Source organism: Pseudoliparis swirei, chromosome 15 (assembly GCF_029220125.1).
Source record: "Pseudoliparis swirei isolate HS2019 ecotype Mariana Trench chromosome 15, NWPU_hadal_v1, whole genome shotgun sequence".
Taxonomy (NCBI): Eukaryota; Metazoa; Chordata; class Actinopteri; order Perciformes; family Liparidae; genus Pseudoliparis; species Pseudoliparis swirei.
The window spans coordinates 16886815-16899868 of record NC_079402.1 but is presented as its reverse complement, the minus strand read 5'-3'; the positions used below and the strand labels follow the sequence as shown (position 1 = coordinate 16899868).

At 41.1% G+C, this 13054-nt stretch overlaps 1 protein-coding gene across 5 annotated transcripts in view; it reads left to right on the top strand.

The window, feature by feature from the left end:
* Nucleotides 1-13054, top strand: part of mapk10 (mitogen-activated protein kinase 10) — a 29211-nt gene that overhangs the window by 2270 nt on the left and 13887 nt on the right. For 4 of the 5 annotated variants that reach the window (XM_056432681.1, XM_056432680.1, XM_056432684.1 and 1 more), the window contains exons 2-4: nt 7185-7256; nt 8488-8657; nt 12548-12677. In XM_056432681.1, the coding sequence (XP_056288656.1) occupies nt 7185-7256; nt 8488-8657; nt 12548-12677 (372 nt within the window). Of the gene's footprint in view, nt 1-7184; nt 7283-8487; nt 8658-12547; nt 12678-13054 lie in introns of all 5 variants that reach the window. The other variant, XM_056432683.1, reaches the window with a different exon arrangement.

Sequence of the window (13054 nt, the reverse complement as noted above, 5' to 3'; positions counted from 1 at the left end):
CACAATTACAAAAAGACAAATCATAAACACTCAGCAGGTCTGGAGGTTTACAGGCTGAATGTAAGAAGCTCAGGACGTTCTCACAATGCAATGAACAATTATTACTGAATGACCTCATCGCTCTTTTTTGAGTCATTCTTCCATATTTCTCGTGATCCTATGGAAGGTCAGAGCTTCGTTTTAGGAGAATGGATTACTGAGGATTGCTGGTAGTCCATCATTACCCAATGACCCCGGCTGGGTATTGTTCCTTGAGTATTATCGGGGTCTTACAGGGTTTTGATAATCCATCCCTCCATCTAGTAATGCTCTGAATAACCAAACAAGGAGGGAAAATAGAAGTTAGACAATTTGATTTAGAAAAAGATTGTACAAGACAAATAAACGTGTTTTACCGTGAGGAGATACCTCACCTTTATGAAGGCATATTATCATCTTAAAGATGGCTGCATGAGAGTGTTTCTCCTCATCACTGATGGAGTGAGTGGTTCATGTAAGTAAGCTAACATCACAATGTTAAACAAAAGAAACAGTCAGTTTTAGGTTTTATATGTTTTCATGCAATTTAGGTTCATGCACCTCACCTGGTGCCCATAAAACTTGCTTTTTAAAGCTTTTATGATCATAACTGTTGAATATTATGACTGCAATGGACCAATAATGTTGGCCAAATGTTAACCACATTTATATGAAAACCAAAAGCCTCGTGTGGGAAACTCTTTCACTTATTCTTATCAATACAAGTATATTGTCGCTGCATGAGCGTTGATTCCCCCGGGCTGCACTGTTGCTCACCGACAGAGACAAACAGGGGGGGGGGAAGTGCCTGCAGAGTGAGATGCACAGTTATATAATTGGATTTTGATGTGACAACGTATGCACTTTTATATTTACTTTTGCAGAAAGCTGAGTGCAAGACTTTCAGCCTGCGTTAGAGTCACTCCCAATCCCCCTGCAGCACATCTGTAAAAGAGACTTAAGAGTCACTATAAGGTCCGGACCGTGTCACAACTTAGAGGACATTCATTCCAGACTAAATACAACGCTCTACACCTGGGGTAGGAAGCTAAAGCTACAGGTAGATGTAGAAATGCAGTTTGTTTTTGGATGCATGGGTGATTCTCACTGTAAGCGAGTGCAAGGTGTGGTAAACTCTGTTGAGGGAATAGACCTTTGCAACAGTGATCTATTTTAGAAAACAGCATCTACTGTAACCATGGCATCAGGATAGCTCTGTCACCCTATCAAATACAATATTTATATCACGTTGTGTGTTATAGATATTCAGGAGGTTGTTTTACAGAAAGCACCGTGGTTTAAAATACTTATCCAGTCTTCTGGGTTCTGTGAGAACAGTAAAGATGAATACACCTGTACATGTACATGTTGCTACTTGCTACCATGCGGCTCGTCCAGAAAATTGCGGCATAAGCAGTTTTATCAGCTAACATGTCTGTTGTTTACCTCCAGAGATTCGGAGGAAGTGAGTGAGACGACAGACGAGAGAGCACAGACAAAGAGGATTAGTGTATTTCATCTGTTAAGGAGTCGAATCGATACGACGCCAGTGCACATTCCGGTTCTCTCGGCCTGAAGCTGAGCCGGGAGAGTCGGTGCCGTCTTGTTTTCCTGGCCGTATATCTGCAGTTTGAAGTGCCTCCCTTGCTCTCCCCTGAGCCCGAACGTGAGGCCGTACTGCGCTTGGCTCGGGCTGCACGGCGGAGGCTCGGGCAAGGCTGCGTATACCGCAGGAGAGGCTGCCGAACCGAGCGCTCACAATGGAGCTCCGAGGGAGGGGGAGGGGAGCCGGTTGCAGTGAGGCTGGGAGCCTGGGAGCAGGAATGGTGGGAGCAAAGGGAGGGAGGGACAATAGAGAGGCAGGAAAAGGGAGAACGCGAGAGTTGAGGATGGAGGGAAGAATGAAGAGATGGATGGAGGACGTTGTCGCAATACGGGAGGGAGAAGAGTGGTGAGAGGAGAGGAAACAAAGATGGACACGACAGGAAACAATAACACTGGTGTTACAGGCGCGCTGTGTTCTATCAGCAGCCCTCCACAGCAGTCATCCACCTCTTTCATGCAGACATACCACATATATAACTCAACTTTAATCCCATGGGAGTCAAACCATGTCACGTCCTCCTGTATATGCGACACTGAGCCAGGAACAGCCTGTGAAACGCACACTGCCAGCAGAGTGGAGGACAGTGAATGCACCACATTGTTGTTTCTTCACACTGTAGATGCTGTGTTTATATATATTGTATATTTGATTAGATTAGATTAGATAATCCTTTATTAGTCCCACAGTGGGGAAATTTCAGGATCACAGCAGCGGGTGCCGCTAAATACTACTAAATACACTACTAAACACTACTAAATACTAATACTAAAATTCTAATTATACAGAGGAAACTACATACACAAAGCAGTGACCAAAGTGAATTTCCAGCAGGTTAAAGTGTCAAGGAAAATAAAGTGTTTAGTGAGCAGATAACCCTGTTCCCATGATTTCATGAATCTATGTTCAAAGTTAAGATTTTCTCTATGCTTTTGCAGACTATGGATATGTAATTCATTTCAAACATACCTTTCATTTAAGAGACGTCTCCAGTAGTTATTGATGACGAGTCTCTCGGCTGCTCTTCTCCAACTAGTAATGAAATGGACTCATGTCACACGGGAAATATCTCATAACCCGTCTGTCCATAATCGCGTCTATAGGTCTTTAACTTCTCCAAGGAAAGCTTAAGAAAAGAAAATCAGATGAGTGGGCCCATAAGATGAAAAGCCCAACACCTTTCATGTCAGATAGTATAAATAGATTGGGTAATAAGCGTTAGTATTAAAGTACAACCCACTTAACATGTTGGTGTTCTTTGTGTTTTTGTTAGCACAAGGATTAGTAACATCTTGATATGAGTGGGTTGCATTTTATTGAAGGGTCGGCTGCTTCTCATGTGGTTGATCAGCTGTGAAACCTACATTATGAAACCTTTCTGAATACAAAAAAGTAAATATTAAGACGGCGATATGGCCAAGATATAACTAAATTCATATCTCGATAACAATGACTAATAATAAGAAAATAGTCTACATGAAGTAACCACAAAAGGCCTTTTTGTATACTCCTCTGTGAATTCAATACTTTTCTTATTTTTGCATTAAAATGCAATATTTATACAATACTATAATACCATTGAATAATTGGCCATTCCTAACTGGTAGTGATGATGTAATATTTCCATTCAAGGGCCAGAGATAGGAAGAGTTGTAGTTCAAACGTTTTGTTTCATCACCATCAAACATGTTTGTACTGCAAGCATTTGAATCAACACAGAAAGAGAATAGGTGTAACTATTAACATGTATGTTTAGTCCAGTCTAAGCAGGCACAATCGACCCAAACTAGACCCTTACTAGTCTTAAAGTCAAAATGTCGGCTGTGAAAAGGGATTGTCGTCTCTGGCACAATTTAACGAAATGCAGCCAAAGTAATGTTATTATTTTCACTTCCATTCGACAAGATACAGTTGCCCGGTGTCTAAGTACGAGCACGTTCACCTTCAGGCTCTCTTGATTATGCTGCGTTCATCAGTGGGCCAAACCGGGAATTTCTGACTTGGCGTAAGGAACTACAAAATTGTCAACATAGCCCTAATAACATGTCTGCAAGGCTATTATTGCTGGTGGCTACTAACTAAATAAACGCAATGAATAAGGATAGTTAAGCTAGCTCATTTATACCTTTCATCTGGTGAAAAAATAAATTTGGGAAGCTTTTGCATTGGCCGATTTGATTGGATACCGTCATCCCATTTTCTAACAGTAGTGCCTCTCAACCCTGGTCCTTCAGCCGTCCAATCGGAGGCTGACATCCACCTCGGTTGCCAGGCGTGCGCGGTCAACTCCGGAGAAACGGAGAACTAAACGTGTGCTCCGGTGGATCATGCTGGGACGAAGAGCTGCTGCTGCACGACGGGACCCAGAATGTGCAGCGCTCATTGGTTTAGGAAGCATTGTTGTGCCCGGGAGGGCGGATGTAACAGAATGGCCAGGATCCAAATACCAGAGGACCAGCTACAACTGCAGAGCACACACACACACACACACACACACGAACATCAGCACAATTCAGCATCAGCAAGGCCTTGCAGCAGTGGAGATTAATGGTCTGCTGTATCAGTAATGTGCATTAGACCGTTCAAGATAATAAAAAAAAAAACCTCCTCTCGTCTTTTTCTGATTGAATTTGGAGTCGGGTTTTCTCATCAGTGTAACGGACCCGACCTTTAGTAATCGTGGAATACATTTGCGTCCGATCATGTTTGTGAGAGACGATGACTATGAAGAGTGTTTGAATATGTGCTCACAGGCTGGTGAATTAAAAATACACCATCAGACATGAACAGTCAACTCCAGAAGAAAGGAAAACCAGCACGACTAATATTCTGACTGAAATATAAAACATAATATTTAAAAACCTCTGCATGTCTCACGGACCGCTGCTGCTTTCTGAACTCTGATGCAACACTGAGCAACACTCCAGAGTCTAGAGCAGGTATACAAGAGGTAAAACGAGAACCAGCGAGGTGGTGGATCTAGTTTTCATCAAAAAGTACAGAGTTGAAACCTTGGCTCTGCTTTGGTAAATTAAAGGAAAACATTTAACAATAACATTTGAATTAATAAAATAAAAACTGTTCCAAAACAAACGACGTAGAGTGCAGATTGGAAAATCCACAGCCACAGCGTTCATTAACTGTAAGCGTTACATTCATTTCCCGCTAATGTCCGTCTTACCCCCTGATACGGATCCTCACCACCAAACACTTCACTCAGTCTGTGACGATCCTCCACAGTCTCAACGGCAGAACTACAGTCGTCCACCTGCGCAGCTGAAATGTGATTAAAAACACAACAACCTTTTGTTGTTGTTTACTAATCTCAAGAATCACTGAGTATATGCCACTGAGAAAGTGTGTTTTAGGTTGTTTCTATGATGAAATATGATGAATTATTATCCTTTTGAGTCTTCAACTCTCTCGTAGATAAAGGGGAATTCATCCTCTCCATCACTTGGCTTGTAGTGATGAGTAGTACTGCAGTCAGAGTGATAGATGGGATATTTAGATATTTAAGGAATGGCCCTGAATGTAGTGTTAGCTGCAGACTCAGAGGAGACCCAGTCCACTTAGATTTATATACTCAAAGCTCATTATTCAACATAATTGGTTTGGTTAGCGCACAATATATCACTGTAAAACAGTGATATATTATGAAATAAAGAGAAAATCTCCCCCATATTTTGGTTTTAGTGTATTACAATGTTTACTGCTGGATGACAAACATGTGAGAGGTTTATTATGTTATGTACACAGATAGCTGAGCCGTAGCAGCTAGGTGCTGGAGCGTTTTCAGTGTTGGTTAGATTAAAGCAAATATTGTTTGAGATGTTTGTCATGTCAAACACACATAGCTGTGATGGGACATTAGTGATAGATTGTACCTGATGTGTGTGTGTGTGTGTGCACAAAAATTATATCTATATTCCCTCTTTCCTCATAACTCTACCCTTCTGTATTATTTATCTCTCATGTCTCCTGCTCACGTTCTCATTCGGTTCCTTTACTCCTTCACTCCCATGTCAGTCGGTGTCTGATTATTCTAGTTCTTCTGATACACACACTTCAAATTGCTCAACATATGACTCGTACTAACACAGCACACCCGACGGCAAAATGCAGCAATGTCAGCCATCACTGTACTTTCAGACTGCAGAAATAGAAAAGTAAAAGGTCTGGCTAAATAGGCCAAACCCACGCCTCCACATCTCTTTTTTAATGCCGCGCCTCTCCCTTTAGATTTAGCAGAGACACTAAAGCTGTGACATTATTAGAGGATTGGTGAAGCTAAGTGAAAGTCCTAAATTCACCTCCTGAGAGCAAAAATTGCAAAGCCGCATCCTTTCAACTGCTACTCTAGATTCTGGGGGAAATGTTCGCTGTTTTATGACCACATGACCACTCTCGCTAGGCCAGCAAAAATGTGGGGCTTTATTAAACGCCTGAAGCAGAGTCACTGCGGGCGATAGCTGCAGGTTATGTTGCTGCCGCCTACTGTCGGTCAGAGCTTCCTTTCCTCTTTATTCCGGCCTTGCAATCTCTTCAACCGACAAAAAAGCTCCACACAAATGTGAAAATCGACATTAATAATCCATAGACATGCAGGACATTTATATATTCTTTCAAAGGGACACAGCTTTCAGTTTTTTAAAGGTGTAGCGTGACATTCTTTTAAATAATCTTCCGAGAAGATCGAGAGCACTCTTATGTCTGGATGCTAAATGTGAAGGTGCAGCAAGCAGCTGGCTAGCTTAGCTTAGCATTAAGACAGTAGCAAGAAAAAAAGGAATATGGAGAGTAATGGCATGTTAACATGATGATATGGTATCAGGTGTATTACAAATAGATAGGAGTACAGTACTTGTGTGGCGGCTGGGGCGTGATTATGCTCAGCTGTGGAGGTGTGTGGGGGAGGAGCTTAGGGAACAGGTGATTAGCCTCAGCTGAAGGGAATCAGGTTGATTGTCTCTCTGCTATATCAGCTGCAAGGGAGATGGAAGGAGGAGACACTAAATAAAGTCTCTTGCCATTGTGCTCATTCCTTGTTGCGGGGGGATAGTAACAGGACTTGTTACAACTTGTTTGCCTGTAACTCGTCCACAAACATTAACAGATTGTTTTTCACCTCTCAAGGTCTTTTTTTCACGCCACACCAGCCTCTTAAAACTCAGAGGTCGAGGTCAAGGTCAAGGTCGCCGCGCTATATTGTACTCTGACGAAGAATCGATTATTTTGCTCTATTCTAGTGCAGCGGGCAGTGGCGACATGTTGGGTTTCTCACTTTTATTGAGAATGATGAGAACAGAGTAGAGAGAACACAGAAGAACATGTCCTCCCACACCAGGAAAGATGGAAGTACAGGAACACAGCGGCTCCATCATCGGGCACATGTTCACTGCTCTGTCGCGTTGCAAGTGATTCCGGTTAAATCCAGATGTAGATGAATGTGCATCTGTATACTTTCAATAGGTGAAAAATGTCAGCTCGCATATGGTGAGTTCCTGTTCCTGATGTCCACATGACCCTTGACTCTTGGCTCTCCTCTGTTTGTGTCTTGCAGATATTTACGAGCAGACATTTCTTATATAACTGCAGCCAACCGATCCTGGATGTGAAGATAGCCTTTTGTCAGGTGCGTGTTCCTTACAGGTAAAAAAGGTACCGTACACATTCACTTCCATTTTCCCCTTCATTGACCTGTATGTTGTAGCCTACTATTGTTGTGTTGTGAGACAATTGAAGTACAGTTTGAGGCCATTAGCAACATGTATTTAAGAATAAAGTGTAATCTGGTTAACATGGTGCTGGAAATTATTTCCTCTTGTGATTAGATTAGATTTGAATTTCTTGCCGCAGCAGCAAAAAGAAATGTCACAAATATAGCGACAATAATAATTGTGATTAGGAGCTCCAGTGTAAATATATATTTCCGGTGTGTCTAGCATTGCATTGGTAATAAATCTCATCCACAAACACTGAGAGCCTAACTAAAGACAGAACGCCGCCGAAGCCTAATCGTCTCCTATTGCGTTGTGACAGTAGCTACAAACACAACTCCTGTGGAGATGTGGTTTCATGAACGCTGCAGTCTGTAGCTCAAGCCTCCGGATGAGAGCGCTGCGTGGTTTGCGACACGCTATTTCGCTGTAGCTTATATTATTGAGGCGCTTTGCACGTGTTACCTAGATGAGTGTTAGCTAGCTGTGTGTTAGCTGCTATAGCTAGCTGTACAGTGAAGGCTGCAGTCCACTCATAGCTTCTAATGACTTGCCAGCCATGGTGAATTTAAATGTATTACATCACATTCATTCATCACGCCGTCTGAAGTGTTTATAAGCGTTGTTTCTTAAATAAAAGAATAGAGTTATTTCTCCAGGGAATACAGAGCTGTGAGCGGCAGTGTTATGTGTCTGCATGCAAACTGTAAACTCAACTGTACTGTGTGTCATGTCCTGTTTTTGCCACCTCTCCAGTTTTGCCTGTCACACACCGACACACACACTTTGCTACTGCATCTTTTTTATTCACGGTTGATGATTTAAAAAACATAACTTTGCTTCCTTATTTATAACTATTTTCCTGCTTTAACATTTTTAATTTTGTGTTTCCTTATGGCCCAATGCATAGTTAATTTTTAGTTTATTTGTATTTATTTTTATATTTTATTATTATTATGCATTTTTAATTTTGAAGGTTGTATTTCTGTAAAAATACAAAAATAAAATATCAAGTATATATATTTTTTAAATGTATCCTTTACAGTTATCGTGTAAATGAATTGGTGTTTTCTTGCCGGGTCAATAAACACACGCACCTTATCTTCAGCATCACTAACATAATCTCTCTCTTTTTGCTTCATGCAGGGTTTTGGAAAACAAGTGGATGTGTCATACATCGCCAAACATTACAACATGAGTAAAAGCAAAGTGGACAACCAGTTCTACTGCGTGGAAGTGGGAGACTCCACTTTCACAGTTTTAAAACGTTACCAGAATTTAAAGCCCATTGGCTCTGGAGCTCAGGGGATTGTCTGGTAAGTGCTGAACAGTGCGTCTCTTTTATGTCCTTTTTTATGCTATTTGATCTTTTTTTTCATGTATAATTTAATGTGTGATTATCTCATTTAACTGTTAGTTGTTTAACAAATTGTCTCATAGTTTATTGCTGTGGGAGATCATTAAGGGTGGTCTGCTTATTGTTTTGTTTTTTACAGTTTTGTCAGTGAAGGGCTGCAAAAGGTAATTTTAGAATATGTAATGAAGTTTCCATGATTCATGAAATCATAACAAAAAATTGGTCTCCTGAGAACCTGATGCCTCCATGATGCACGCACGCAGCCATGTGACTCATCTTTGAAGAAATGTTGTGATGTGCAAAGTAAAAAAATAATGAATTAGCTCAATGTAAAGCTTGGGAGTTTATTTTATTTTTATACTTTGGAATTTAATCCTGTATTTGCAGACAGGTATACAAATAAACCCTAAGAATTCATATTTTTCTGATGAAATTCTTAGGATTTATTTGGATACTTATTTGCAAATACAGGATTATAAACACATATTTATATTCAGGAATATTTTAGATTATGATCAGGCACACAAAATTGCATACTAATCTGTTAACATCATCAATGACTACTGTAAATATACTTATATAATATATAATTTATATATACTTATATAATAACCAAAAGTAATTCAGGAACATAGCATCAATTCGGTGGTAAAGAAATCAAAAGAATCTTTTCATGTCTCAGTTGTTTTGATGAATTTTAATTGCAACTGATCTGATGGACCTTTTTAAAGCAGAGCACCACTGAGAAGAGCACCTGTTTCTGCTCATAAACTAATAAACGGGCTTGTAAACATTTATTTTACGCTCGAATCCTTAATAAAATAAATAAATTCCAGCGGATAAAGTGTCAAAAATATTAGCAGTGTATAAAGAAAAGTGAGAAAGTTATTGCAAATATTGTAAGAAGAAAACTAATCATCCCAATCACTAATATTTTATAGAGGATTATCATGGTGTGATTTAATCATAAATCTGTGGTGCAGGTTTGTTTTTGATATTTTGATTCACCATCTTCTCTTATCCTCTCCAGTGCTATGAGCTAATGACTTACTGTATCCGTTGTTATGGATATGTGGACCTTAAGGGCCCAACAGGAGGGGCTTTTACGTGAATCCCTAATTCAGATTGCAGAGAGAGAGCTCATATGAATTGTAATTCATCTCACGCCGGCCCTCTCGGGATGCAGTGGCCGGGCCGAGGCTCCACTTAAAGGAAAGCGCCTTACAGTCGTTGTAAATGACCCAACAGATCTATAAATTATATTTATGGTATTGCAGTGTCACTGTGGTGATATAGCTGCCTCAGGATGAGTCAGGTCGACACGTTTTATATTCACGTTTCTTACAGAGTGTTTAAATAATCACTGGCACTCAGCACTCCAAACCCCCTTTGCCCTCCATTCGCCCTCTTTCATTGTCCTTCCTTTGCTTCCCATGGCCTGAGCCCTTCTTTCCTTCCGCTCCAACGCAATTTGGTGCATTTGCAAAGGAGCCTGCGGGCCGGCTAACTGCGAATGCTGGGGTTGTGCCCATTTGAGGGATATTGTAAACATGGATGTCAGGGAGACAGTGAACATCTAATTTAAGGTGCTCTGCTGTGTGCTGCTATACAGCTGTCATCTGGTGACGGTATTACCACAATCAAACCACATGAAACCCCCAAAAATGATGGACTAAATCTATTTCCCATTTAAATACAATATCTGTTCTGCCAGAGAGTCCGGACGAAGAGTTTGAAAAGTACAAACTGGGAAAATATCATAACAATGAAAAACATACCAGACACAAACCTACAAGCTAAAATAACCACAAACACAACATATTTTAAAATAATATTAAACAATGTGCATTGCATCTTCATGGAGGTTTTGTCTCGTCTAGCTACTGCTGAGCTTTTCATAGGAAACAAACATAAACCTACACACGAGGCAAAATCCCAAAAGGATCTCAGAGGTTGGGTTTGAGTTCAGTCCACACGTGTGTGTGTGTGTGTGTACAACAGGTTGAGCCACTATGTGGATACGTGAACCAGGAACTCATAACTAACACTACCCCCTCTATTTCACTGTATTATGTATTGTTATTTATAATACAGCAACATCAATGATGTCTATTACATTCCAATCACGCATAATCATATCAATGGATATTGTGTAGTCATAGCATTTAGTCACCATTTATCTGGATGTGGAATTAAAGGTATAGTTCAACATTCTGGGAAGTTAGCTTTCTTACTGAAAGATGGATGAGGAGATCAATGCCGCCGACATGTCTGCACGTTAATGTGAAGCCGCTGCCAGGAGCCACATCATTTTAACAGAGGGTAAAGATTTCACGTTAAGTCGACGTTGCAGTCTGTAGGGAATCCATTCACACTTTTAAAGACATAGTTAGACAAGCTTTCACAACAGCTTGAAATAAATCACAATATACAAGCAGGGAGTTACCCAAAAGATTATCACCAGCGAGTACAGTGAGGCTGCATTCTGCCGTTGTTATGCAATCAGACACCTCTTGCCTCTGTGAAGGCTGAGCTTGTGATGAAGAGGGAACAGCTCAGACTGGCACTGCCACAAGCAACACAATCTGTGCACATCGCTGGCCTCCTGACTCAGGACGAGCTTTCAGAAGCGTCTTAGGAGGGATGAAGGCTTTTAGTAGTTTAGCTGGTCATGACATCATCTTTCACTCAGCTAGAAAAGTGATGACAGGCTCAAATCCCCATTGGAGCAATGCTTTTACGAAGGCTCCACTGTTTCCATGGTCACACCATCCCTGGTCTGCAAGTCCCCGGAGATGTGACGAACCACAGTCGTATCCCATCCAGCCAAACTCACACACTCGCACACAGTGTCGTATGACGAGGGCCGCAGGGAGCCTGAACGCAGCATTGAAACTCAATGTGGAGAAACTTTTAGGGAGAATTCATCAGAAAATGCGTCAGTCTAAGATAAAACTGAGAAATACAGGTGGTCTATACTGCAGAGCTTTTTTATAAGAAACAAATATAAATCTACTCAAAGTTACAACGACTTCAAGAGGATCTCAGAGGTTGGGTTTGTTTTATGTGAATAAAATAAACCGGGAACTCGCAACTAACGCTATCCCTTGTCTATTACATTATAATCAAGTAAAATCATAATAACCTATATATCATAATAATGATTAGAAATGGGAGAAGTCAGCATTTATAGTAGGCCGTAGCATCTGGATGCTGAATTACAGGAATAGTTCTGGGAAGTGTTTTCTCTCGCTGAAAGTTAGATGAGATCAATGAATATGAAGCCACTGCCAAGAGCTGTGATGTTAGCTTAGCACAAATACTGAAAACAGAGCAACACAGCTAGCTGTGTCTAAATGTAAATATATCTGCTTTAAAGCTATATAATCTCCTGAAGTACAAACATTACCAGTACTACTCATCATTAAATATGAAGTTGCTGATGCTAAGTGTAGCTACAAGCAGCTAACTCGAGGTTTTGCAGTGACTTCCTGGAGTTGCATTCATGGCTGCCATGAGGCTCCTCCCACTGACAGCCTTGTCGCCACGTAATGTAAACATCCTAAATAAATGACTTGTGCTAAAAATTCTATTAATCCTAATTCCTTCCTTTTAATCGCTGATAAAACGCCACTTTACACTTGATTTCAATGTTTTCCAGATAAAACGAAAGAGTTCAAAACATCTGTTTTCACGCCTTTGCTTTTCTTGAAGATGGCGAAAAATAATCATTTAGCTTTTCGTGACCGATGACCGCTCAGGGTGGATCGTTACGGCGTCTCAGGAAGTGATTCATCCAGAAATGAATAATAAACAAAGAATATCTTTTTCTTTGTTTTCCTTCCGCAGTGCCGGCTACGATGCCGTCCTGGACAGAAACGTGGCCATCAAGAAACTGAGCAGACCCTTCCAGAACCAGACCCACGCCAAGAGAGCGTACCGGGAGCTGGTGCTCATGAAATGTGTCAATCACAAAAATGTAAGTGACTCAGAGGAGAAACGGGGAATAAAAGAAAGCAGGGACAAAGACAACGGGTCCACAGTTTGAAGACGGACCCCAGTCGCCGTCTATTTTTGCTTCTCAATAAAACCCAGACGAGCCACTGCCGCGCGGTGACTCTGTTCAATTCGATGCCCTGCAGAAAAAGTACCCAATTGGCAAGAGAGTGAACGAGAGAGCACTTCAAGGCTTGAATGTAATCTCTGGTTCCACATGTTTGACCTCTTTTCTTCATCTCCGTCTCTTTTGTTCCAACTCCCTTCGGTCCCTGACTCGGCGGCGCTCTTCACGGGGTCATCGCAGCATCTCGTGTCCCCGTTCCCGCCACTCGGACCTTTGTGTATATTGTGTGTATA